The 23,686-nt window shown below is 44.6% G+C and overlaps 1 protein-coding gene across 1 annotated transcript in view; it reads left to right on the top strand.

Annotated features, from left to right (window-relative positions):
- The first annotated feature begins 341 nt into the window (after nucleotides 1-341).
- The window catches only part of LOC137358258 (probable G-protein coupled receptor 139), a 34,259-nt gene continuing 10,914 nt past the window's right edge, over nucleotides 342-23,686 (top strand). Inside the window, exon 1 of the mRNA XM_068024161.1 lies at nucleotides 342-600. Within this exon, the coding sequence (XP_067880262.1) occupies nucleotides 357-600 (244 nt within the window). The 5' untranslated portion in view covers nucleotides 342-356. The remainder of the gene's footprint in view (nucleotides 601-23,686) is intronic.

Raw genomic sequence — 23,686 nt, forward strand, 5'->3', positions numbered from 1 at the left:
GTAGGATTGAACAATTCTGGCCAGTGCTTCTGATTTTTCAACATATCTTTCCACCAGCAACCCACAGACATCCCATCCTGATCGAGTAAAGCATATTCTTTATTGTCCTTCAAAAAGTGTTGGATCGAAATGGGTTAACTGAGCCTGTTTTCTTTCAGTGCTTGGAATTGGTGTTAGTCTCCATGGACTGTAGTTGTGAGGGTTTCCTCTGGAGGGTTTTCTTCTTCTATTAATAGTGCACGTCCTTCAAAATGCTAAGCTATTAACACCTAGTGTCAGCGGGAGTATCAGCCCCGGCACTAACAGGGATCTGCGGCTCCAGAGAGAAGGAGATGATCGATCAGAAACTGAGAACAATGGATTGGAATGTTACAACAATGGATCAGAATCTGAGAGCAATAAATTGGAATGTTACAAAAACGGGTCAGAATTTGAGAACAATTGATTGGGAGGTTGTAACAATGGGGAAGGGTTTATCTTCTTCGTTTCAGGCACTTATTGCAGATTATGATTTGATAACAGTAGCATGGCGAATTTATTGCGCTCTTTATGTGATTCAATACTTTTACTATCCAATACTCGCTATTCTTGGTGTTCCTGGTAAGTCTGGCTGTTCAGCGATTAATTCTGTAAACCGTGCATTCTAACAGCATTATTGTACTGCCATTTATTCTGCCCTCTTTGCTGTTGCTATTGTTGTTTGTGCTGGTTAGTCTCTGTACCCAGCTATTAACTCTACAAACTGATTTGATTTACTTTCGCTTAGTTTTGCTGCTGCTGGTGTCTGTGGTATGTATGCTGTCACATGTGCAGACCAAGATTCAATGCAGTACTGCTTTTGATGTTTAAACATCGGCAAAATGGAAGCCATGATTTTCGTTCCCCATCACAACAAAGAACAAAGAACAAAGAAAATTACAGCACGGGAACAGGCCCTTCGGCCCTCCAAGCCAGCGCCGATCCAGATCCTCCACATAACCCTGTCGCCTATTTTCAAAGGGTCTGTATCTCTTTGCTTCCTGCCCATTCATGCATCTGTCTAGATACATCTTAAAAGATGCTATCATGCCCGCGTCTACCACCTCCGCTGGCAACGCGTTCCAGACACCCACCACCCTCTGTGTAAAGAACTTTCCACGCATATCCCCCCTAAACTTTTCCCCTCTCACTTTGAACTCGTGACCCCTTGTAATTGAATCCCCCACTCTGGGAAAAAGCTTCTTGCTATCCACCCTGTCTTTTCCTCTCATGATTTTGTACACCTCAATCAGGTCCTCCCTCAACCTCCGTCTTTCTAATGACAATAATCAGAATCTACTCAACCTCTCTTCATAGCTAGCGCCCTCCATTCCAGGAAACATCCTTCTGAACCTCCTCTGCACCCTCTCCAAAGCATCTACATCCTTTTGGTAATGTGGCGACCAGAACTGCGCGCCGTATTCCAAATGTGGCCGAACCAAAGTATTATACAACTGTAACATGACCTGCCAACTCTTGTACTCAATACCCCGTCCGATTAAGGAAAATATGCCGTATGCCTTCTTGACCACTCTATTGACCTGCATTGCCACATTCAGGGAACAATGGATCTGAACACCCAAATCTCTCAGTACATCAATTTTCCCAGGACTTTTCCATTTATTGTATAGTTCACTCTTGAATTGGATCTTCCAAAATGCATCACCTCGCACGTGCCCTGATTGAACTCCATCTGCCATTTCTCTGCCCAACTCTCCAATCTATCCATATTCTGCTGCATTCTCTGACAGTCCCCTTCACTATCTGCTACTCCACCAATCTTAGTGTCGTCTGCAAACTTGCTAATCAGCCCACCTATACTTTCCTCCAATTCATTTATGTATATCACAAACAACAGTGGTCCCAGCACGGATCCCTGTGGAACACCACTGGTCACACGTCTCCATTTTGAGAAACTCCCTTCCACTTCTACTCTCTGTCTCCTGTTGCCCAGCCAGTTCTTTATCCATCTAGCTAGTACACCCTGGACCCCATGCGTCTTCACTTTCTCCATCAACCTACCATGGGGATCCTTATCAAACGCCTTACTGAAGTCCATGTATATGACATCCACAGCCCTTCCCTCATCAATTAACTTTGTCACTTCCTCAAAGAATTCTATTAAGTTGGTAAGACATGACCTTCCCTGCACAAAACCATGTTGCCTATCACTGATAAGCCCATTTTCTTCCAAATGGGAATAGATCCTATCCCTCAGTATCTTCTCCAGCAGCTTCCCTACCACTGACGTCAGGCTCACCGGTCTATAATTAACTGGATTATCCCTGCTACCCTTCTTAAACAAGGGGACAACATTAGCAATTCTCCAGTCCTCCGGGACCTCACCCATGTTTAAGGATGCTGCAAAGATATCTGTTAAAACCCCAGCTATTTCCTCTCTCGCTTCCCACAGTAACCTGGGATAGGTCCCATCCGGACCTGGGGACTTGTCCACCTTAATGCCTTTTAGAATATCCAACACTTCCTCCCTCCTTATGCCGACATGACCTAGAGTAATCAAACATCTATCCCTAACCTCAACATCCGTCATGTCCCTCTCCTCGGTGAATACCGATGCAAAGTACTTGTTTAGAATCTCACCCATTTTCTCTGACTCCACGCATAATTTTCCTCCTTTTTCCTTGAGTGGGCCAATCCTTTCTCTGGTTACCCTCTTGCTCCTTATATATGAATAAAAGGCTTTGGGAGTTTCCTTAAGCCTGTTTGCTAAAGATATTTCATGACCCCTTTTAGACCTCTTAATTCCTCGATTCAGATTGGTCCTACATTCCCCATATTCTTCCAAAGCTTCGTCTTTCTTCAGCCGCCTAGACCTTATGTATGCTTCCTTTTTCCTCTTAGCTAATTTCAGAATTTCACCTGTCATCCATGGTTCCCTAATCTTGCCATGTCTGTCCCTCATTTTCACAGGAACATTTCTCTCCTGCACGCTAATCAACCTCTCTTTAAAAGCCTCCCAATATCAAATGTGGATTTATCTTCAAACAGCTGCTCCCAATCTACATTCCCCAGCTCCTGCCGAATTTTGGTATAGTTTGCCTTCCCCCAATTTAGCACTCTTCCTTTAGGACAAGTCACGTCTTTGTCCATGAGTATTCTAAAACTTATGGAATTGTGATCACTATTCCCAAATAGTCCCCCACTGAAACTTTAAACAAGATTCCCCCGAGATTAACAGTGAAATCTTGCAGAACTCCAGTCACTGGTGGGCTCTGGTGGTTGATACATGAGATGGTTGTGGTTGTTGGAGGTCAATCATCTGAGCTCCCGGACATCACTGCAGGAGTTCCTCAGGGTAGTGTCCTAGGCCCAAACATCTTCAGCTGCTTCATCAATGACCTTCCTTCAATCATGAGGTCAAAAGGTGGGATGTTCACTGAGGATTGAACAATGTTCTGCACCATTTGCAACTCCTTAGATACTGAAGCAGTCCATGCAGAAATGCAGCAAATCTTGGACAATATGCAGGCTTGGGCTGATAAGTGGCAAGTAACATTCGCGCCACACAATTGCCAGGCATTGACCACCTCCAACAAGAGAGAATCCAACCAACTCCCCTTGACATTCAATGGCATTTTGATTGCTTAAGTCCCCACTATCAGCATCCTGGGAGTTACCATTGACCAGAAACTGAACTGGAGTAGCCATATAAATGCCATGGCGACAAGGGCAGGTCAGAGGCTAGGAATCCTGAGCGAGTAACTCACCTCCTGACTCCCCAAAGCCTGTCCACCATCTACAAGGCACAAGTCAGGAGTGTGATGGAATACTCTCCGCTTGCCTGGATGGGTGCAGCTCCAACAACACTCAAGAAGCTCTACACCATCCAGGACAAAGCAGACCGCTTGATTGGCACCCCATCCACAAACATTCACCCCCTCCACCACAGACACACAGTGGCAGCAGTGTGTACCATCCACAAGATGCACTGCAGCAATGCACCAAGGCTCCTTAGTCAGCACTTTCCAAACCCGCCACCTCAACCAACTGGAAGGACAAGGGCAGCAAATGCATGGGAACACCATCACCTGCAAGTTCCCCTCCAAGTCACACACAATCCTGACTTGGAACTATATCGCCGTTCATTCACTGTCGCTGGGTCAAAATCCTGGAACTCCCCTCCTAACAGCACTGTGGGTATACCTAACCCACATGGACTGGTTTTTTTCAGGTTTTTTTCAGGTTTGCACTTGCTGATGTTCAATATTCAGTGTATTCACACCTAATCTGTACTAATGCTTTGTCTTTCAACACACCATTAACATATTGTTTGCCTTTGCTCCGTGACCTTTTGGTCAGCTATGATGCCTGGTCCAATGTGCACCTTCTCTTTTGTTATCTCTTGCCCCACCCCCACCTCACTTGCTTACAATCTGTGACTTTTCTAATATTTGTCAGTTCCGAAGAAGGGTCACTGACCCGAAACGTTAACTCTGCTTCTCTTTCCACAGATGCTGCCAGACCTGCTGAGTGACTCCAGCATTTCTTGTTTTTGTTCCACATGGACTGCAGCAGTTCATGAAGGCAGCTCACCACCACCGTCTCAACGGCAATTAGAAATGGGCAATAAATGCTGACCTAGCCAGCAACATCCCCATCACAGGAGTCAATAATAAAAAAACACAAACATACATACAGACACACTCTGAGACACAAACAGATACACACAAACACAGAAGTACACACACTCAAGACACAGAAACTGAGGCACAGATGCACCAAGATATACAAACAAACACAGTCACAGTCTCAGAGACACACACACTGTGAGATACAAACAAACAGATACACATAGGCACATAGAAAGACACAGAGACATGGACACACACTCAGTGACACATACTCACAGAGACTGAGACACATAAACACACAAGCACAGAGGCACTCAGAGACACCGAAACTGATAATCAATCACACTGATACACAAAGACACAGAAACACACAAACTCATATATACATACACACTGCGATAAAACACACAGAAACACACCATGAGAGACAAGCAGGCAGGTATATATAACATATAAGTAAACAAACATGCACAGACACACACACACACATACACACACAAACAGACATAAACAAGCAGGTATACACTGACACATAGTGGAACACACATACACACACAAACACACACACTGAAACGCAAGGAGATACACAAAGACACATAAAAATAAGCAGACATACTTGGAGACACACACACTGAGACACAATCAAACAGAAAAACACATACACAAGCACGTTCAGGTCGAGGGTTTGGAAGGTGCTGTCTGAGGAGCCTTGGTGCGTTGCTGCAGTGCATCTTGCAGATGGTACACACTGCTGCCACTGTGCGTCACTGTGGAGGGAGGGAATGTTTGTGGATGGGGTGCCAATCAAGCAGGCTGCTTTGCCCTGGATGGTGTCCAGCTTCTTGGGTGTTGTTGGAGCTGCACCCATCCAGGCAAGTGGAGAGTATTCCATCACACACCTAACTTGTTCTTTGTAGATGGTGGACAGGCTTTGGGAAGTCACGTGGTGAGTTACTCGCTCAGGATTCCTAGCCTCTCACCTGCTCTTGTAGCCACGTTATTTATATGTCTGCCCCAGTTCAGTTTCTGGTCAATGGCCGCCCCTAGGATGTTGATAGTAGGGGATTCAGCGATGGTAATGTGATTGAATGTCAAGGGGAGATGGTTAGATTCTCTCTTGTTGGAGATGGTTATTGCCTGGCACTTGTGTGGCGCGAATGTTACTTGCCACTTATCAGCACAAGCCTGGATATTGTCCAGGTCTTGCTGCATATCTACACAGAGTTCTTCAGTGTCTGAAGAGTCATGAATGGTGCTGAACATTGTGCAATCATCAGCGAACATCCCCACTTCTGACCTTATGATTGAAGTAAGGTCATTGATGAAGCAGCTGAAGATGTTTGGGCCTAGGACACTACCCTGAGGAACTCCTGCAGTGATGTCCTGGAGCTCAGATGATTGATCTCCAACAACCACAACCATCTTCCTTTGCGTCGGGTATGACTCCAGCCGACGGAGGGTTTTCCCCCTGATTCCCACTGACCTCAGTTTTGCTAGAGCTCCTTGATGCCATACTCGGTCAAATGCTGCCTTGATTTCAAGGGCAGTCACTCGAAGCTCACCTCTTGAGTTCAGCTCTTTTGTTCATTTTTGAATCAAGGCTGTGATGAGGTCAGGAGTTGAGTTGCCCTGGCATAACCCTAACTGAGCTTCTGAGCAGGCTATTGCTAAGCAAGTGCCGCGTGATCGCAGTGTTGATGACACCTTCCATCACTTTACTAATGATTGAGATGGGGCGGTAACTGGTCGGGTGGGACTTATCCTGCTTTTTGTGTACAGGACATACCTGGGCAATTTTCCACATTGCAGGGTAGATGCCACTGTTATACCTGCACTGAAACAGCTTAGCTTGGGGCGTGGCAAGTTCTGGACCACAGGTCTTCAGTACTATTGCCGGAATATTGTCAGGGCCCATAGCCTTTTCAGTATCCAGTGCCTTCAGTCGTTTCTTGATATCACGAGGAAAGAATCGAATTGGCTGAAGTCTGGCATCTGTGATGCAGAGGACTTTAGGAGGAGGCTGAGATGGATCATCAATTCGGCACTTCTGGCTGAAGATTGTTGCAAATGCTTCAGCCTTGTCTTTTGCACGAAAGTGCTTCGCTCCCACTTCATTGAGGATGGGGATATTTGTGGAGCCACCGCCTGCAGTTAATTGTTTAATTGTCCACCACAATTCACGGCTGGATGTGGCAGGACTGCAGAGCTTAGATACATACTCAGAGTTACTGCTTACAGACACAGGAACTGAGACACAAACAAACAGATACACTCAGACATACAAACACAAACGTACATACACACACACCCAGAGACAGAGACTGATACACAAACGAACAGATACACTCAGACATAGAAACACAAACGTACATACACACATATACCCAGCAACAGAGACACAAACAAACAGATACACACAGACACATAAACACAAACTCATATACACGCAGAGACACACACCCCGACACCCAAATAAGCAGATATATAAAGATGCATAAGGAACAAAGAACAAAGAACAGTACAGCACAGGAACAGGCCATTCGGCCCTCCAAGTCTACGCCGATTCTGATGCCTGCCTAAACTAACACCTTCTGCACTTCAGGGCCCATATCCCTCTATTCCCTTCCTATTCATGTATTTGTCAAGATGTCTCTTCAAGGTCGCTAACGTATCTGCTTCCACCACCTCCCCTGGCAGCAAGTTCCAGGCACTCACCACCCTCTGTGTAAAACACTTGCCTCGTACATCCCCTCTAAACTTTGCCCCTCTCACCTTAAACCTATGTCCCCTGGTAACTGACTCTTCCACCCTGGTAAAAAGCTTCTGACTATCCACTCTGTCCATGCCGCTCACAACTTTGTAAACCTCTATCATGTCGCCACTCCACCTCCGTCATTCCAGTGAAACCAATCCGAGTTTTTCCACCCTCTCCTCATAGCTAATGCCCTCCAGACCAGGCAACATCCTGGTAAACCTCCTCTGTCCCCTATCCAAAGCCTCCACGTCCTTCTGGTAGTGTGGCGACCAGAATTGCACGCAATATTCTAAGTGTGGCCTAACTAAGGTTCTGTACAGCTGCAGCATGACTTACCTATTTTTATACTCTATGCCCCGACCGATGAAGGCAAGCATGCTGTATGCCTTCTTGACTACCTTATCCACCTGCGTTGCCACTTTCAGTGACCTGTGGACCTGTACGCCCAGATCTCTCTGCCTGTCAATACTCCTAAGGGTTCTGCCATTTACTGTAAAGCTCCCATCTGCATTAGACCTTCCAAAATGCATTACCTCACATTTGTCCAGATTAAACTCCATCTGCCATTTCTCTGCCCAAGTCTCCAACCGATCTATATCCTGCTGTATCCTCTGAAAATCCTTATCATTATCCGCAACTCCACCAACCTTTGTGTCGTCCACAAACTTACTAATCAGACCAGCTACATTTTCCTCCAAATCATTTATATATACTACAAACAGCACTCAGTTACACACTCAGAAAGAGCTACAAAAGAGCGTGAAAACACATGTGTTAGTTCATATGTGTTCTAAAACATGTGCACAGAACCAGACACAGTAACGCACATTGACACACAGAAAGCCCACACACACACACAGATGTACATACACACATATACTTCTCTAAATGTTGTGGTGAAGCAGAGATATGTACGAGTCCAAGTGCAGGAATCACTAAAACTTAGTAGGCAGATGCAAAAAGTAATGAAGAATATTATTAGGATGTTGGCCTTTATCTGGAGGGCTGGATTACAAAGGGAAGTGAGTGGTGCTTCAGCTGTACAAAGCTCTGATTAGACTCCATCTGGAGTATTGCTATCGGGTTTGGGTCATCCATCTCAGAAAGGATGTATTGTCCTTGAAGTGAGTGCAGCCCAGAACGATACCAGAATAATACTGGAGATAAAAGGGTTAAATTCTAAGGACAGGAAGCATAGACCAGATAAACATTCACTTCCGTAGAATACATTAAGAGGTGATATAATTCTGGTGTTTAAGATCACAGAATCACAGAATATTACTGCACTGAGGGAGGCCATTCAGCCTTTCAAGGTTCTGCCAGCTGTTTCGAAGAGCAATTATGTTTGTTGGACTGTTCCAATCTTCCCCATCTCCCAGCAATATTTCCTCCTTCACAGATTTATACAATTCCCTTTTGAAATCTACATTTAAATCTTTTTCCACCACCAGACCATCAAGTAGTACATTGGAGATGCTAACAATTCATTCACTAAAACTTTTGTTCTCATGTTCCCACTGGGTATTCTGACAGTCACCTTAAACCTGTGTCATCTGCTCATTGATCCTCCAGTCATTGGAAACAGTTTCTTTTTAGTGAATCTGTCTGAATCTATTACTTCTGTCACAACTCTGTCATTACCTATGAATTGCTCTTGTTCATTCTTCAGTGACTCTGCTCCCATTCTGATTTGAATGTTGTTATTTATCTCTCTGTAAAATACTTCACTATTTCTTTTCATATTACTTGACAATTTAAATTTGCAGCTCCTCTTTGACTTCATTTATTTTGGTTTCCTTCCTCATTTCTTTGATTTTACTTTCTCGCATCCTCACATTTATTGTCAATGGACTTTCATTTTAGTTTCAATTTGTGCTTCTTCATTTATTCATCCATGGTGTCTCATTATTGGGCAGTCTGTTCTTTTTTAGCAGAATAAATATCTTCTGAAGTCCATTCATCACTTTTTGAAATATTTCCCACTGCTGTTCTATTTGCTTGTTCATCAATATTCTGTTCCAATTTACTTTTCTACATTGCAGACTTACCATTCAAAATAAGCTTTTCTAATTTATTATTTTTGGCTTTTCTTCTTTAATTCTTTCTCAATCATTGCCTTAAAATTTGTTATGTTGTGATTGATATTGCCTCGATTTTCATCAAAGTTTTGATTTCACATCAGCTCTGGTTTATTTTCAATGACTGGATCCATCACCACTGCCTTGATGGATCTCCTATCTACTGGGTACGAATTCCATCCTAAACACATTGTAAATATTCCTTTCCCTTTGCCCCATTCTCTACCTCTTCTTTCCAGATTATTAGTTGTGGTTGAAATCTCCCATGATTAATACACGATGAATTTGATTCACTTCATATTTTCCTCTAATTCCCATCCACTATTAGCTGGCCTGTAGAATGACCATTTTCATATGATTTAACTTGGCTACGATCCACATTCCCCTGAGACATTTGTATCCAATATGGAAAATACACTCAGCAGATCAGCAGCTATTGCTTGCCAATTATTCAAATGTTCAAGATGAATTTGAAAGTTGTCCAAACAGCTTCTGTGACAGAGATAGACTGTCAAAAATAAGGAAAAACAAGTCCCGGAAGACTTACAAAGTCTTACTTACAAAGCACATCTTCTTTGGCCTCCTTATCTCATGAGACAATGGATACGCGCCTGGAGGTGGTCAGTGGTTTGTGAAGCAGCGCCTGGAGTGGCTATAAAGGCCAATTCTAGAGTGACAGGCTCTTCCACAGGTGCTGCAGAAAACTTTGTTTGCCGGGGCTGTTGCACAGTTGGCTCTCCCCTTGCGCTTCTGTCTTTTTCCCTGGCAACTGCTAAGTTGCTTCGACTCACCACAGTTTAGCCCCACCTTTATGGCTGCTCGCCATAAACAAGTCCCAGAAGACTTACAAAGTAAAGCACATCACAGGCATAAGAACATAAGAAATAAGAAGAGGAGTAGATCATTCGGCCCTTTGGTTCTGCTCTGTCATTCGATATGATAATGTTTGATCTATTATCATAACTCCACCTTCCTACACTATCCCCATCTGCCTTATTATCCAAGAAATTATCAATGTCATTCCTGAATATATTCAACAGCTGAGCATTCACTATCCTCTTGGTAGAGAATTCCAAAGATTCATTCCCCTTTAAGTGAAGACATTTCCCCTCATCTTAGTCCTAAATGGCCAACCCTTATTCCTAGTCTGTGTTCTCTAGTTCTAGATTTCCCAACCAGCATGTAGACATAAGCCAGCAGATATTCCAAGTGAAATGAAATGTCAGAAAATGTGTTCAGGAATGTGGCTGGGTGAGATGGGGGCACAGATTTGCAGCAGAGGTCAAAACTAAAAGTAATCTTGCTTCCAGATTAACAGAAAAATCTTATAGAACTCGAAGTCACTGATGAAGTTTGACATATCCAGAGTAGCTCAATTGAAAACTGGGAGTGTGGAAGTTCAGTTCAGCTCATACATTGTGTTCAGTGGTATTGCTGGGCTGTGTGAAAGTGATTGTGTTGGGACATAAATTACACAGCAAATCTCTTGACTCAGATAGTAGGCACAGGGAGAGAGAGAGAGGCAGAGAAACAGCAGCAAAGAGGAAACATACAGAGGGAAATAAGTGAGACAGACTGAGAGAGAGACGTGGAGTGAGAGGTTTACAGTGCGTCGGGGAAAAGAGAGAATGAGGCAGAGAGTGTGAGTATAATTATGTCATGTTCATTTACCTAGTTAAAAACTGAGGCTCAGTGATTTTCCATTATTTCTGCTAGTTTACTGCCATTACCTAACTTTACCTTATGCATCCCTTAGTGAGCCTGTCCCGATCCTGATTTTACTTTTGTTATTTGTGTCTGTAGAAAACTTTACTAATTTCTTTTTATTATTCCCTGAAAATTTCATTTCCTCGGTCCTCTTTGCCTTCTTTTTTCACTTTGTTCCTAACTTCTTCCAATTCCTTTTTGTTGCCTTATTCTGTCTTGTAAATGGAATTAACGTTTACCTTTTACTTTCATTTCAATTTTGTCCTTATCAAATTATCCGCCTATGGTGTTTTATCATTGACTGGTTAGTTCTTGTTATTTAGCTTAATATATTTATCCTGAAATCTATTGATCATTTTTTGAAATATTTCACACTGCTCTTCTATCTCTTCGCATGTCAATATTTTTTCAGCATTCCTTTACTAGTTCCATTCTCATTCCCTAAAAATCAGCTTTTTCCCCAATCTATTAACATTGGCTTTCCCTTACTTACATATTTTTCAAACATTATCTTCAATCTTCTAATCTGATCACTATTTCCAAGATTTTCACCTAAGACTACCTTTCCTAACAGCTAGGCTTCATTTCTAACGTTAGATCCTATATAGGTCCTTTCTTCCTGGGCTTCCTCCGTACTGGGGAGGAAAGGAGATCTGATTGGCCATTAAATATTCCATTCCCTTTTCCCCTTCATCCATGTCGTCTTTCCAGTTTATGTGGAGGTAGTTAAAATTCCCCTGATTTTTATGCTATGCATTTATGGAATTTCAAAGATTTGTTTGCATGTTTTCCCTCAACTTCTCTTCCACCATTAGGTGGTCTATAGGAGAATCTTATTGGAATAATTTGAACCTGGCTGTGATCCCTGTTCTCCAGAGGCATCTGTGTCCTGGATGGATATAAGCTCAGCACAGCTGTGACGATTCCTTGTCAATTATTCAAATGTTTCAGATGAATTTAGAAATTGACCAAATGTCTTCAGTTCCAGAGACAGACTAACAAAACAAATGAAAAACAGAAGCAGAATGAAGGCATAGAGAATGTACAGATAAAGAAGAGAGTAGATATGTCATTGGAAGATGAAATGTAATAAAATGAGTTGAAGAATGGGGCTGCGTGAGATGTGGAGTCAGAGATGAGATTAGAAACACAAACAGGATTCGCCCGAGATTATCAGTGAAATCTTGCAGGATTCCAGTCAGTGTTAGGGTCTGGTGGTGGTTGTGTAAGATGGTTGTGGTTGTTGGAGGTCAAACATCTGAGCTCCAGGACATCACTGCAGGAGTTCCTCAGGGTAGTGTCCTAGGCCCAAACATCTTCAGCTGCTTCATCAATGACCTTCCTTCAATCATGAGGTCAAAAGGTGGGATGTTCACTGAGGATTGAACAATGTTCAGCACCATTCACAACTCCTCAGATACTGAAGCAGTCCGTGCAGAAATGCAGCAAGACTTGGACAATATGCAGGCTTGTGCTGTTACGTGGCAAGTAACATTCGCGCCAGACAAGTGCCAGGCAATGACCATCTCCAACAAGAGAGAATCTAACCATCTTCCCTTAACATTCAATGGCATTCCTATCGCTGAATCCCCCACTATCAACATCCTATGGGCTGCCATTGACCAGAAACTGAACTGGAGTAGCCATATAAATAACGTGGCTACAAGAGCAGGTTAGAGGCTAGGAATCCTGCGATGAGGAACTCACCTCCTGACTCCCCAAAGCCTCTCCACCATCTACAAGGCACAGGTCAGGAGTGTGATGGAATACTCTCCACTTGCCTGGATGGGTGCAGCTCCAACAACACTCAAGTTTGACACCATCCAGGCTAAAGCAGCCTGCTTGATTAGCACCACATCGAGGAACATTCCCTCCCTCCATCACCGATGCACGGTGGCAGCAGTGTGTACCATCTACTAGATGCACTGTATCAATGCACCAAGGCTCCTGAGACAGCACCTTCCAAACCCTCGACCTCTAACAACTGGAAGGATTGGAGGACAGCGAATGTGGTACTATTATTCAAGATGGGTAGCAGGGATAAACCAGGTAATTACAGGCTGGATTTTCTAACATCAGTAGTAGAGAAACTATTGGAAAAAGTTCTGAGGGACAGGATTTATCTCCACTTGGAGAGGCAGGAATTAATCAGGGATAGTCAGCATGGCTTTGTCAAGGAGAGATCGTGTCTAACTAACATGATTGATTTTTTTTGTCGATGTGAATAGGTGTGTACATGAGGGTAAAGCAGTTGATGTAGTATACATGGACTTCAGTAAGGCTTTTGATAAGGTCCCACATGGGAGATTGGTTAAGAAGGTAAGAGCCAATGGGATCCAATGCAATTTGGCAAATTGGATCCAAAATTGGCTTAGTGGCAGGAGGCATAAGGTGATGGTTGAGGGTTGTTTTTGCAGGTGGAAGCCTCTCACCAGTGGTGTAACACAGGGTTCGGTCCTGGGACTCTTGCTGTTTGTCGTGTACATTAATGATTTAGACATGAATACAGGAGGTATGATCAGTAAATTCACAGATGGCATGAAAATCGGTGCTATTGTAAATAGTGAGGAGGAAAACCTTAGATTGCAGGACGATAAACATGGGCTGATAAGATGGGTGGAGTTGTGGCAAATGGAATTTAATCCTGAGAAGTGTGAGGTGATGCATTTTGGGAGGACTAACAAGGCAAGGGAATATGCAATGGATGGTAGGACCCTAGGATGTACAAAAGGTCAGAGGGACCTTGGTGTACATGCCCATAGATCACTGAAGGCAGCAGCACAGCTAGATAAGGTGGTTAGGAAGGCATCTGAGATACTTGCCTTTATTAGCCAAGGCATAGAATATAAGAGCAGGGAGTTTATGATGGAGCTGTATAAAACGCTATGATACAGGATGAGTAGAGCGCCCCATGTCTGTGTATCACATACTCAGGGGATGAGTAGACCGCCCCCTGTCTCTGTATCACAGACTCAGGGAATGAGCAGACTGCCCCTTGTCTCTGCATCACAAACTCAGGGGATGAGTAGACCGCCCCCTGTCTTTGTATCACAGACTCAGGGTATGTGTTGACTGACCCTGTCTCTGTATCACAGACTCAGAGGATGAGCTAACCGCCGTTGTCTCTGTATCTTATACTCAGGGGATGAGTAGACCACACCCTGTCTCTGTATAACAGATTCAGGGGATGAGTAGACCGCTCCTGTCTCTGTATCACAGACTCAGGGGATGAGTAAACTGGCCCTGTCTCTGTATCACCGACTCAAGGGATGAGTAAACCGCCCTTGTCTCTGTATTTCATACACAGAGGATGAGTAGACCGCACGCTGTCTCTGTGTCTCATACTCAGGGGATGAGCAGACCACACCCTGTCTCTGTATCGCACACTCAGGGGATGATTAGACAACCCCCGGTCTGTGTATCACAGACTCAGGGGATAAATAAACCGCCCTTGTCTCTGTATCTCATACTCAGGGGATGAGTATATCGCCCCCTGTCTCTGTATCCCCGAATCAGGGGATGAGTATACCGCCCCAGGTCTGTGTATCACAGACTCAGGGGAAGAGTAGACCGCCCCCTCTCTCAGTATCACCAACTCAGGGGATGAGTAGACCGCCCCATGTCTCTGTATCAGTGACTCAGGGTATGAGAAGACCGCACCCTGCCTCTGTATCACCGACTCAGGGGATGAGTAGACCGCGCCATGTCTCTGTATCACCGACTCAGGGGATGAGTAGACCGCCCTCTGGCTCTGTATTGCAGACTCAGGTGATGAGTAGACCACTCCCTGTGTCCGTATCGTACACTCTGGGGATGAGTAGACCGCCCCCTGTCTCTGTATCACATACTCGGGGGATGAGTAGACCCCCAGGGGATGAGTCATATACTTATCGAGATACAGAGCATGGCCATTCGGCCCATCGAGTCCATTCCCGCTCTTCGCAGATAAACCCAGACAGTCCCATTCCGACTCTCAACCCATGGAGCCCCGAAACTTTCTTCCCTCGAAGAGCCCATGCAATTTCTTTGCAAGTCATTGATCACCTCTGCTTCCAACATCCACGTGGGCAGCAACTTCTAAGTCATTATCACTCGCTACGTAAGCATTTCTTCTTCACATTCCCATTGCACCTCTTGCCCAATATTTTCAATCAGTCTCCCCTTGTCCTTGTACCATCATTTAATGGGAACAGTTTTTATTTGTCTACATTATGCATGCCTGTCATAATCTTGCACATCTCCATCAAATCTTCCTCAATATTATTTGCTGCAGGGAGACAAACCCCAGGTTTTTAATGTAAATCTTGTAACTAAAATCCCCACCCTCGAATCATTCGGCTAAACGTCTTCTGCACCCTCTCCAGGACCCGCATATCTATTCTAAAATGTGGTGACTAGATTGGACGCAATATTTTCGTTGTGGCCCAACCAGTGCAAAAACCTTCATAAAAGGGTAGGTAGGGACAGTAGGTCCCTTTAAGGATCAGTGTGGTCATCTATGTGTGGAGCCACGGGAAATGGTTGTGGTCTGAAATGAACATGTCTGCCTGTATTTAACGTGGAGAAGGTCATGGAAGCTAGTGAGTTCAAGGGAGGGAACACCGATATCTGGCAGCATATCAGCATTACAAAGGAGGAGGTGTCGGAGGTTTTGAAGTACATTAATGTGGGGAATTCCCCAGGGCCTGACCAGGTGTATCCTAGGATGCTCTGGGAAGCAAGAGAGGAGATTGCTGTGGCCCTTGCAGAGATTTTTGTATCATTGTTAGGCACGGGTGAGGGACCAGAAGACTGGAGGATAGCTAATGTTCTACCTTTATTTAAGAAGGGCAACAGAGATATGCCAGGGAACTATAGGCCAGTGAGCCTTACATCTGTGGTGGGAAAGTTATTGCAAGGGAATCTGAGAGACAGGATTTATATGCATTTGGAAAGGCATTGTCAGATTATGTATAGTCAGCGTGGCTCTGTGCGTGGGAAATCATGTCTCACGAATTTGATTGAGTTTTCGAGGAGGTGACCAAGAGGATTGACGAGGACAGGGCGATGGACCTTGTCTACATGAACTTTAGCAAGGCTATTGAAAAGGTCCCGCATGGTAGGCTGGTCCAGAAGGTTCGAACACATGAGATCCAGGGTGTGCTAGCAAATTGGATACAAAATTGGCTTGGTGATAGGAGGCAGAGGGTGGTAGTGGAGGGTTGCTTTTCAGATTGGAGGCCGGTGACCAGTGGTGTGCTGCAAGGATCGGTGCTTGGCCCTTTGTTGTTTGTCATATATATTAATGACTTTGATGTGAATATAGGGTCAATGATTAGCAAGTTTGCAGATGACATCAAAATTGGTGGTATAGTGGACGGAGAAGAAGGTTGTCTAACGTTACAACAGGATATAGATTAACTGGGAAAGTGGGCAAGGGATTAGCAAATGGAATTTAACACAGACAAGTGTGAAGTAATGCATTTTGGGAAGCTAAACCAGGGCAGGACATATACAGAGAATGACAGGTCCTGTAGAGTGTTGTTGAGCAGAGAGACTTTGGGGTGCAAGTACATAGTTCCCTGAAAGTGGCAACACGTTAGACAGGGTGGCGAAGAAGGCGTATGGCATGCTTGCCTTCATCGGCTGAGGCACTGAGTACAAGAGTTGCGACGTCATGTTACAGTTGTACATAACGTTGGTTCGGCCGCATTTGGAGTACTGTGTGCAGTTCTGGTCGCTGAACTACAGGAAATGTGTGATTAAACCAGAGAGGGTGCAGAAAAGATTCACAAGGATGTTGCCTGGTTTGGAGGGCTTGAGTTATAAAGAGAGATTGGACAGGCTGGGTCTGTTTTCCCTGGAGTGAAGGAGGCTGAGAGGGGGCATGATCGAGGTATATAAAATTATGAGAGGCATTGATAGGCCAGAGTCTGTTTCCCATGGTAGGGGTGACTAAAACTAGATGGCATAGATGTAAGGTGAGATGGAGGAGGTTTAAAGGGGATCAAAGGGGTAAATTTTTCACACAAATAATAGTGGGTACCTGAATGAGCTTCCAGAGGAGGTGGTGGAGGCAGGAACAGTAGCAACATTTCAGAGGCTTCTGAACAGGTACTTGAATGAGCAATGCATAGAGGGATATGGAATTAATGCAGGCAGGTAGGATTAGTATGGATAAGCATTCAGGTTGCCATTTATACGGTGGGCCGAAGGGACTGTTTCTATCCTGTATGACTCCATAACTTTCTTGCTTTTGAAAACTATTTCCCTATTTATGAAGCCCTATATGCCCCATGCTTTACTAACCACTCTATTTTTTAACGCCTTCAAAGTTCGATGCACGTGCATCCCCAGGTCCCTCTGTTCCTGCACATTCTTTAGAACTGTGCTTTGAAGTCTCTGTTAACTTCCTATCGTTTAAAACGGAATGCATCACCTCACACTTATCTGAATTAAAATTCACTGGTCGCTTGCCTGCCCATTTTGCCAACTTATCTATGTTCTGCGGCAGGTGGTGCATATCTTTCTCATTGTCACTGTCCAAGTTTGGTATCATCAGCAAATATTGAAATGCTACTGAGTAGGCCAAGATCCAAGTCATTATATCCCGCAGAAGGAAAACAAAATACACAGTGGACCGAACACTGACCCTTGGCGAACATCACTGTCTACCAACGTGCATTCATTAAAGCCACCATTTACCGCCCTTAAGCCAATTTCAATCCAATTGGATAAATAACCCTCCGATTCCACGAGCCTGAATTATGTTAACCAGACTTTTACGTGGTATCTCAACAAATCATCAAATGCTTTCTTCGTGTCCATATGAACAACGTCCATCGCATTCCCTTCATCAACCTTCTCTGTTACTGCATGATCTGCCCTTTAAAAATCCATGAAGGTTATTGTTAATTCGCTCAAGCCTCAAGAAGTGCCTATTGATTGTTTCCCTGACTTGTTTCTAAAACCATAAACTTCACGCATGTTAAACCAACTGCTCTCTAGTTTTTAGGACTATCCTTACACCCTTTCATAATTTGCCCCTCTCCAGTCATCCTGCAACTCCCCCATATCTAGGGAATATTGGATGATTGTGGAAAGCCCTTCCATTATCTCCACCTCACCTTCCTTTAACAACCTGGGTTTCAAGCAATCAGGAAAGTTTACTAATCTACCCTAAGCACAACCAGCCGAACTAGTACCTTCCCTTCTCATTTATTACCCTATCAATTGCCTCTATTCTCTCTGCTTCGACCGATACTTTGCCAGACTCCTCTTCCTTAATAAAGACAAATACAAAGTACTGATTCTGTATTACATCATATATACCAGAAATGTTGGACATACTCAGCAGGTCTGGTGGCATCTGTGGAGAGAGAAGCAGTGTTAATATTTCAGATCCGTGACCCTTCATCAGTTCTGAGTTTTTGCAGCATTTCTTGCTTTTTTTTCAGATTTCCAGGATCTCCATTATTTTGCTTTTATTACTCATTGTGTATTCCAGCCTTGCCACATGCCTCCAAATATAATTCTTACCCTTCGTGTCGCTAATACGTTCTACATCACTTCCCACTACCTGCTTCATATTTGTATGCAGTACAAGATTGGTGGAATCCCTATTGGAATACTTTGGGTTACCTTTTGTTTTGAATGGGAGTGAATGTACAAGGTGGTGCCGATCAAGTGGGTGGCTTTGTCTTGAATGGTTTCGCGATTCCTGATTGCTGTTGGAGCTGTACTCAGGCAGGTAAGTGGAAAGTATTCCATCACACTCCTGACTTGTTTGGTGCGAAGAATACATGCCCATTATCAGCACAAGCCAGAATGCTGCCCATGTCTTGGGGCATGCGGTCATGGACTGCTACAGTGTCTGAGGATTTGCATATGGTACTGAACACTGTAATCGTTTCTGTTAATTCATGTATGGCATGTGGGCCAGCATTTATTTACCATCCCTAATTTCCTTGAGAAGTTGGTGGCAAGATGCCTTCTTGAACCACTGCAGGCAATGTCGTGTAAGTGGACCCACAGCGCTGTAAGAAAGGGAGTTCCAGCATTTTGACCCAGCGACAGTGAAAGAACAGTGATATAATTCCAATTCAGAATGGTGTGTGGCTTGGAGAGGAAATTGCAGGTGCTGGTGGTGTTCTCATGTATCTGCTGCCCTTGCCCTTTTAGGTGGTAGAGATCGCGGGTTTAGAACGTGCTGTCGAAGGAGCCTTGGCGAGCTGCTGCAGTGCATCCCGTAGAAGATACACACTGCTGCCACTGTGCATCAGTGGTGAAGGTAGTGAAGGTTCATGGTGGTGGATGGGGTGACAATCCTACGGCTTGCTTTGTCCTGGATGTTGTCGAGTTTCTTGAGTGTCGTCGGAGCTGCACCGGTCCAGGCAAGTGGAGTCTCTGCCGTCACATTCCTGAAGTGTGCTTGTAGTTGGTGGACAGGCTTTGGGGTGTCAGGATGTTAGTTACTCGCAGTAGAATTCCTAGCACTGGACCTGCTCTTGGAGCCATAGCATTTAATTGGCTGTTCGAATTCAGATCCTGGTCAATAGTGATGCCCAGGATGCTGATCAAAGAGTCATAGAGCTATACAGCAGAGAAGCAAGCCCTTCAGCACATCGCTTCTGTGCCCACCATCAAGCATTGATCTATCCAAATCCCATTTTCCAGCACTTGGCCCTTAGCCTTGTATGCTATGGCATTTCAAATGTTCATCTAAATACTTCCTAAATGCTGTGAAGGTTCTTGCCTCAACCATCCCTTCAGGCAATGTGTTCCAGATTCTAACCATCCTCTGGGTGAAAAAATACCTCAAATCCTCTCTAATCCTCTTGCACCTGACCATAAACATATGATCCATGGTTATTGACTCCTCTCATGGAAAATGGTTCGTCCTATCAATGCCCCTCCTAATTTTGTAAACCTCAATCCGGTCCCCTCTCACCCTTCTCTGTTTTAAGGAAAGCAACACTCGCCTATCCAGTCTCTCTTCACATCTGAAATTCTCCAGTCCAGGCAACATCCTGGGGAATCTCCGCTGTACCCTCTCCAGTGCAATCACATCCTTACTATAGCGTGGAGAGCGGGACTGTACACACTACTCTAGCGAGGCCTAACTAGCATTTTATACAGCTCCATCATAATCTCCCTGCTCTTATATTCTATGCCTCCACCAATAAAGGCAAGTTTCCCATATGCCTTCCTAACCACCTTATCTACTTGTGCTGCCGACTTCAGTGATCTATGGAAAAGTACAACAAGGACCCTCTGACCCTCTGTACTTCCTAGAGTCCTCCCATCCATTGTATATTCCCTTGCCTTGTTATTCCTCCCAAAATGCATCACCTCATACTTCTCAGGATTAAATTCCACTTGCCACAGCTCTGCCCATCTTACCAGCCCATCTATATCATCCTGTGATCTAAAGCTTTCTTCCTCACTATTTATGACACCACCAAATGTTGTGTCATCTGCGAACTTACTGATCATACCTCCATTATTCACGTATAAATCATGAATGTACACTACAAGCAGCAAGGGTGCCAGCACCGATCCCTGTGGTACTCCACTGGTCACAGGCTTCCAAACACAAAATACACTCTCGACAATCACATTCTGCCTCCTAGCACAGAGACAATTTTGGATCCAAATTGCCAAATTGCCCTGGAACCCGTGGGCTCTTACCTCCTTAACCAATCTCTCATGTGGGACCTTATCAAAAGTCTTATTGAAGTCCATCTCGACTAAATCAACTGCTTTACCCTCATATACACAACTAGTCACATCCTCGAAAAATTCAATCAAGTTAATTAGACACGATCTCCCTCTGACAGAGCCATGCTGACTATCCCTGATGAATTCCTGCCTCTCCGATGGACATTAATCCTTTCCCTCAGAATTTTTTCCAATGGTTTCCCTACCACTGATGTTAGACTCACTGGCCTGCAATTACCTTGTTTATCCCTGCAACCCTTTTTGAATACTGGTACCACATTCGCTGTCTTCCATTCGCTCTGGTACCTCTGCTGTGGGCAGAGAGGATTTGAAAATTGTTGTTAGAGCCCTTGCTATCCCCTCCCTTGCCTCACATGACAGCCTGGGATACATCTGATCTGGGCCTGTGGATTTATCCACTTTTAAGCCCGCTAAGACAGCTAATGATTCCTCTCTTTCAATGATAATTTGTTCAACTGTATCACCATCCCCTTCCCCTCCCTTGTCTCTACACCTACAACGCCCTTCGCCATAGTGAACTCAAATGAAAAGCAATCATTTAATACCTCAGCTATGCCCTCCGGCTCCACACACATTTCCATTTTGGTCCCGAATAGGCCTTACTGTTTCCCTTGTTACCTTCTTGCCCTTAATAGACTTATAACACGCCTTGGGATTTTCCTGTATTTTGGCCGCCAGAGATTTTTCAAGTCACCTTGTTGCTTTCCTAATTACTTTTTTAAGGACCCCCTTACACTTTCTAAAATCCTCTAGTGCCTCCGCTGTTTTCAGTGCTCTGAATCTGCCATAAACCTCTTTTTTCCCCTTATCCAATCCTCTATATCCCTTGACATCCTGGGTGCCATGGACTCGTTGGTCCTACCCTTCACCTTTACCGGAATATGTTTGCCCTGAACTCTCACTATTTCCTTTTTGAATGAATCCCTCTGGCCTGATGTAGACTTTCCTACAAGTAGCTGCTCCCAGTCCACTTTGACCAGATCCAGTTTTATCACATTGAAATCGACCTTCCTCAATTCAATACGTTTATTTCCGGTCCCTCTTTGTTCTATTCCACAACTATTTAAATCTTGCAGAAATGTGGGTACTATCACCGAAATATTCCCCCACTGGCACTACTACCAATTGTCCAGTTCATTCCCTAGGAATAGGTCCAGTACTGCCCCTTCTCATGTAGGACTACAGCTCTCCTGTATGCACTGTAGGAATTCTGCCCCCTTTATTTCTTTTGCACTAAGACTATCGCAGTTGATATTGGTAAATTGAAATCCCCAACTGTTATTGCCCAATTGTTTTTTACACCTCTCTGAGATTTGCCATCACATCTGCTCCCCGATCTCTCCCTGACTATTTGGAGGCCTGTTGTATACTACCAGCCAACTGATTAACCCCTTTTTGGTTTTATGTTCTAGACATATGGCCTTTTTTGAGGAATCTTCATCCCTCCTTACTGTCGTAATTGACTCCTTGATCAACAGTGCAATGCCACCTCCTCTTTTACTCCCTCCCCTGCCATACCTGAAGATTCTATACCCTGGAATATTGAGCTGCCAGTCCTGCCCTTCGCTCAACCATGTCTCTGTGATAGCAATAATATATTTACATGTGTTTATCAATGCCATCAATTCATCTGCCTTACTAGTAAGACCGCTTGTGTTAAAATAGATACAATCCAGCCTTGTATTATTTGCTTGTGCCTTAAAAGGTCTATATTTTCTCTGCCTTCCAGACTAACTTAGTGTATCTCCTAATTTTGACTGTGCATCACCCCGTACAGTAGCTACACGCTGCATCCCATTTCCCTGTCAAATTAGTTTCACCTCTCCACCCCACACCCCCGCCCCCCACGCGACCGCGCCCCTGAACAGCACGAGCAAACTTCCCAGCAAGGATGTCGGTCCTGTTCCAGTTCAGTGCAATCCGTCCAACTTGTACAGATCCCACCTCCGCCAAAAACAGACACAGTGGTCCAGGAACCCAAAGCCCTCCCTCCTGCACCATCTCTTCAGCCACGCATTCATCTGCTCTATCCCTGCATTCCTCTACTCACTGGCACGTGACACTGGGAATAATCCAGTGATTACAAACTTTGAGGTCCTGCTTTTTAATCTGCTTCCTCGCTCCATAAATTCCTGTTGTAGGACCTCATCCCTCTTTCTACCTATGATTTTGGTGCCAATGTGAACCATGACTTCTGACTGTTCACCCTCCCCTTCAGAATGGCCTGCAGCTGCTCCGTGACATCCTGGACCCTAGTACCAGGGAGGTCACTTACCATCCTGGACTCACGTTTGCGGCCACAGAAACGCCTATCTGTAACCATTACGATATAATCCCCTATCACTATAGCTCTCCCACGATTGTTCCTCCCCTCCTGTGCAGCTGAGCCACCCGTGGTGCCACAGACCTGGCTCTTGGCACATTCCCCTGAGAAGCTATATTCCACACTTGTATCCAAAGTGGAAAATCTGTTAGATCGGGAAATGGGCCCAGGGGTTTCATGCACTACCTGCCTTGTTCTTCTACTCTGCCTTGCAGTCACCCATTACCTTTCTGCTTGAGCAGTCTTTCCCTGCGGTGTGGCCACCTCCATGAGGATCTCAGCCTTGCGGATGCTCCAATGTTTCCAGCCGCTGCTCCAGATCTGAAACGCGGATTTTAAGTAGCTGCAGCTGGAGACACTTCCTGTACAAGTGTTACCCTGGACACTGGAAGAGTTCCTGACTTCCCACATTGCACAGGAGGAGTACTCCATGCTGCCAAGCTGCCCTGCCATGACTTATCCTAAATTTACTCACTTAAATTACCCAAAAAAT

Source organism: Heterodontus francisci, chromosome 49 (assembly GCF_036365525.1).
Source record: "Heterodontus francisci isolate sHetFra1 chromosome 49, sHetFra1.hap1, whole genome shotgun sequence".
NCBI lineage: Eukaryota > Metazoa > Chordata > Chondrichthyes > Heterodontiformes > Heterodontidae > Heterodontus > Heterodontus francisci.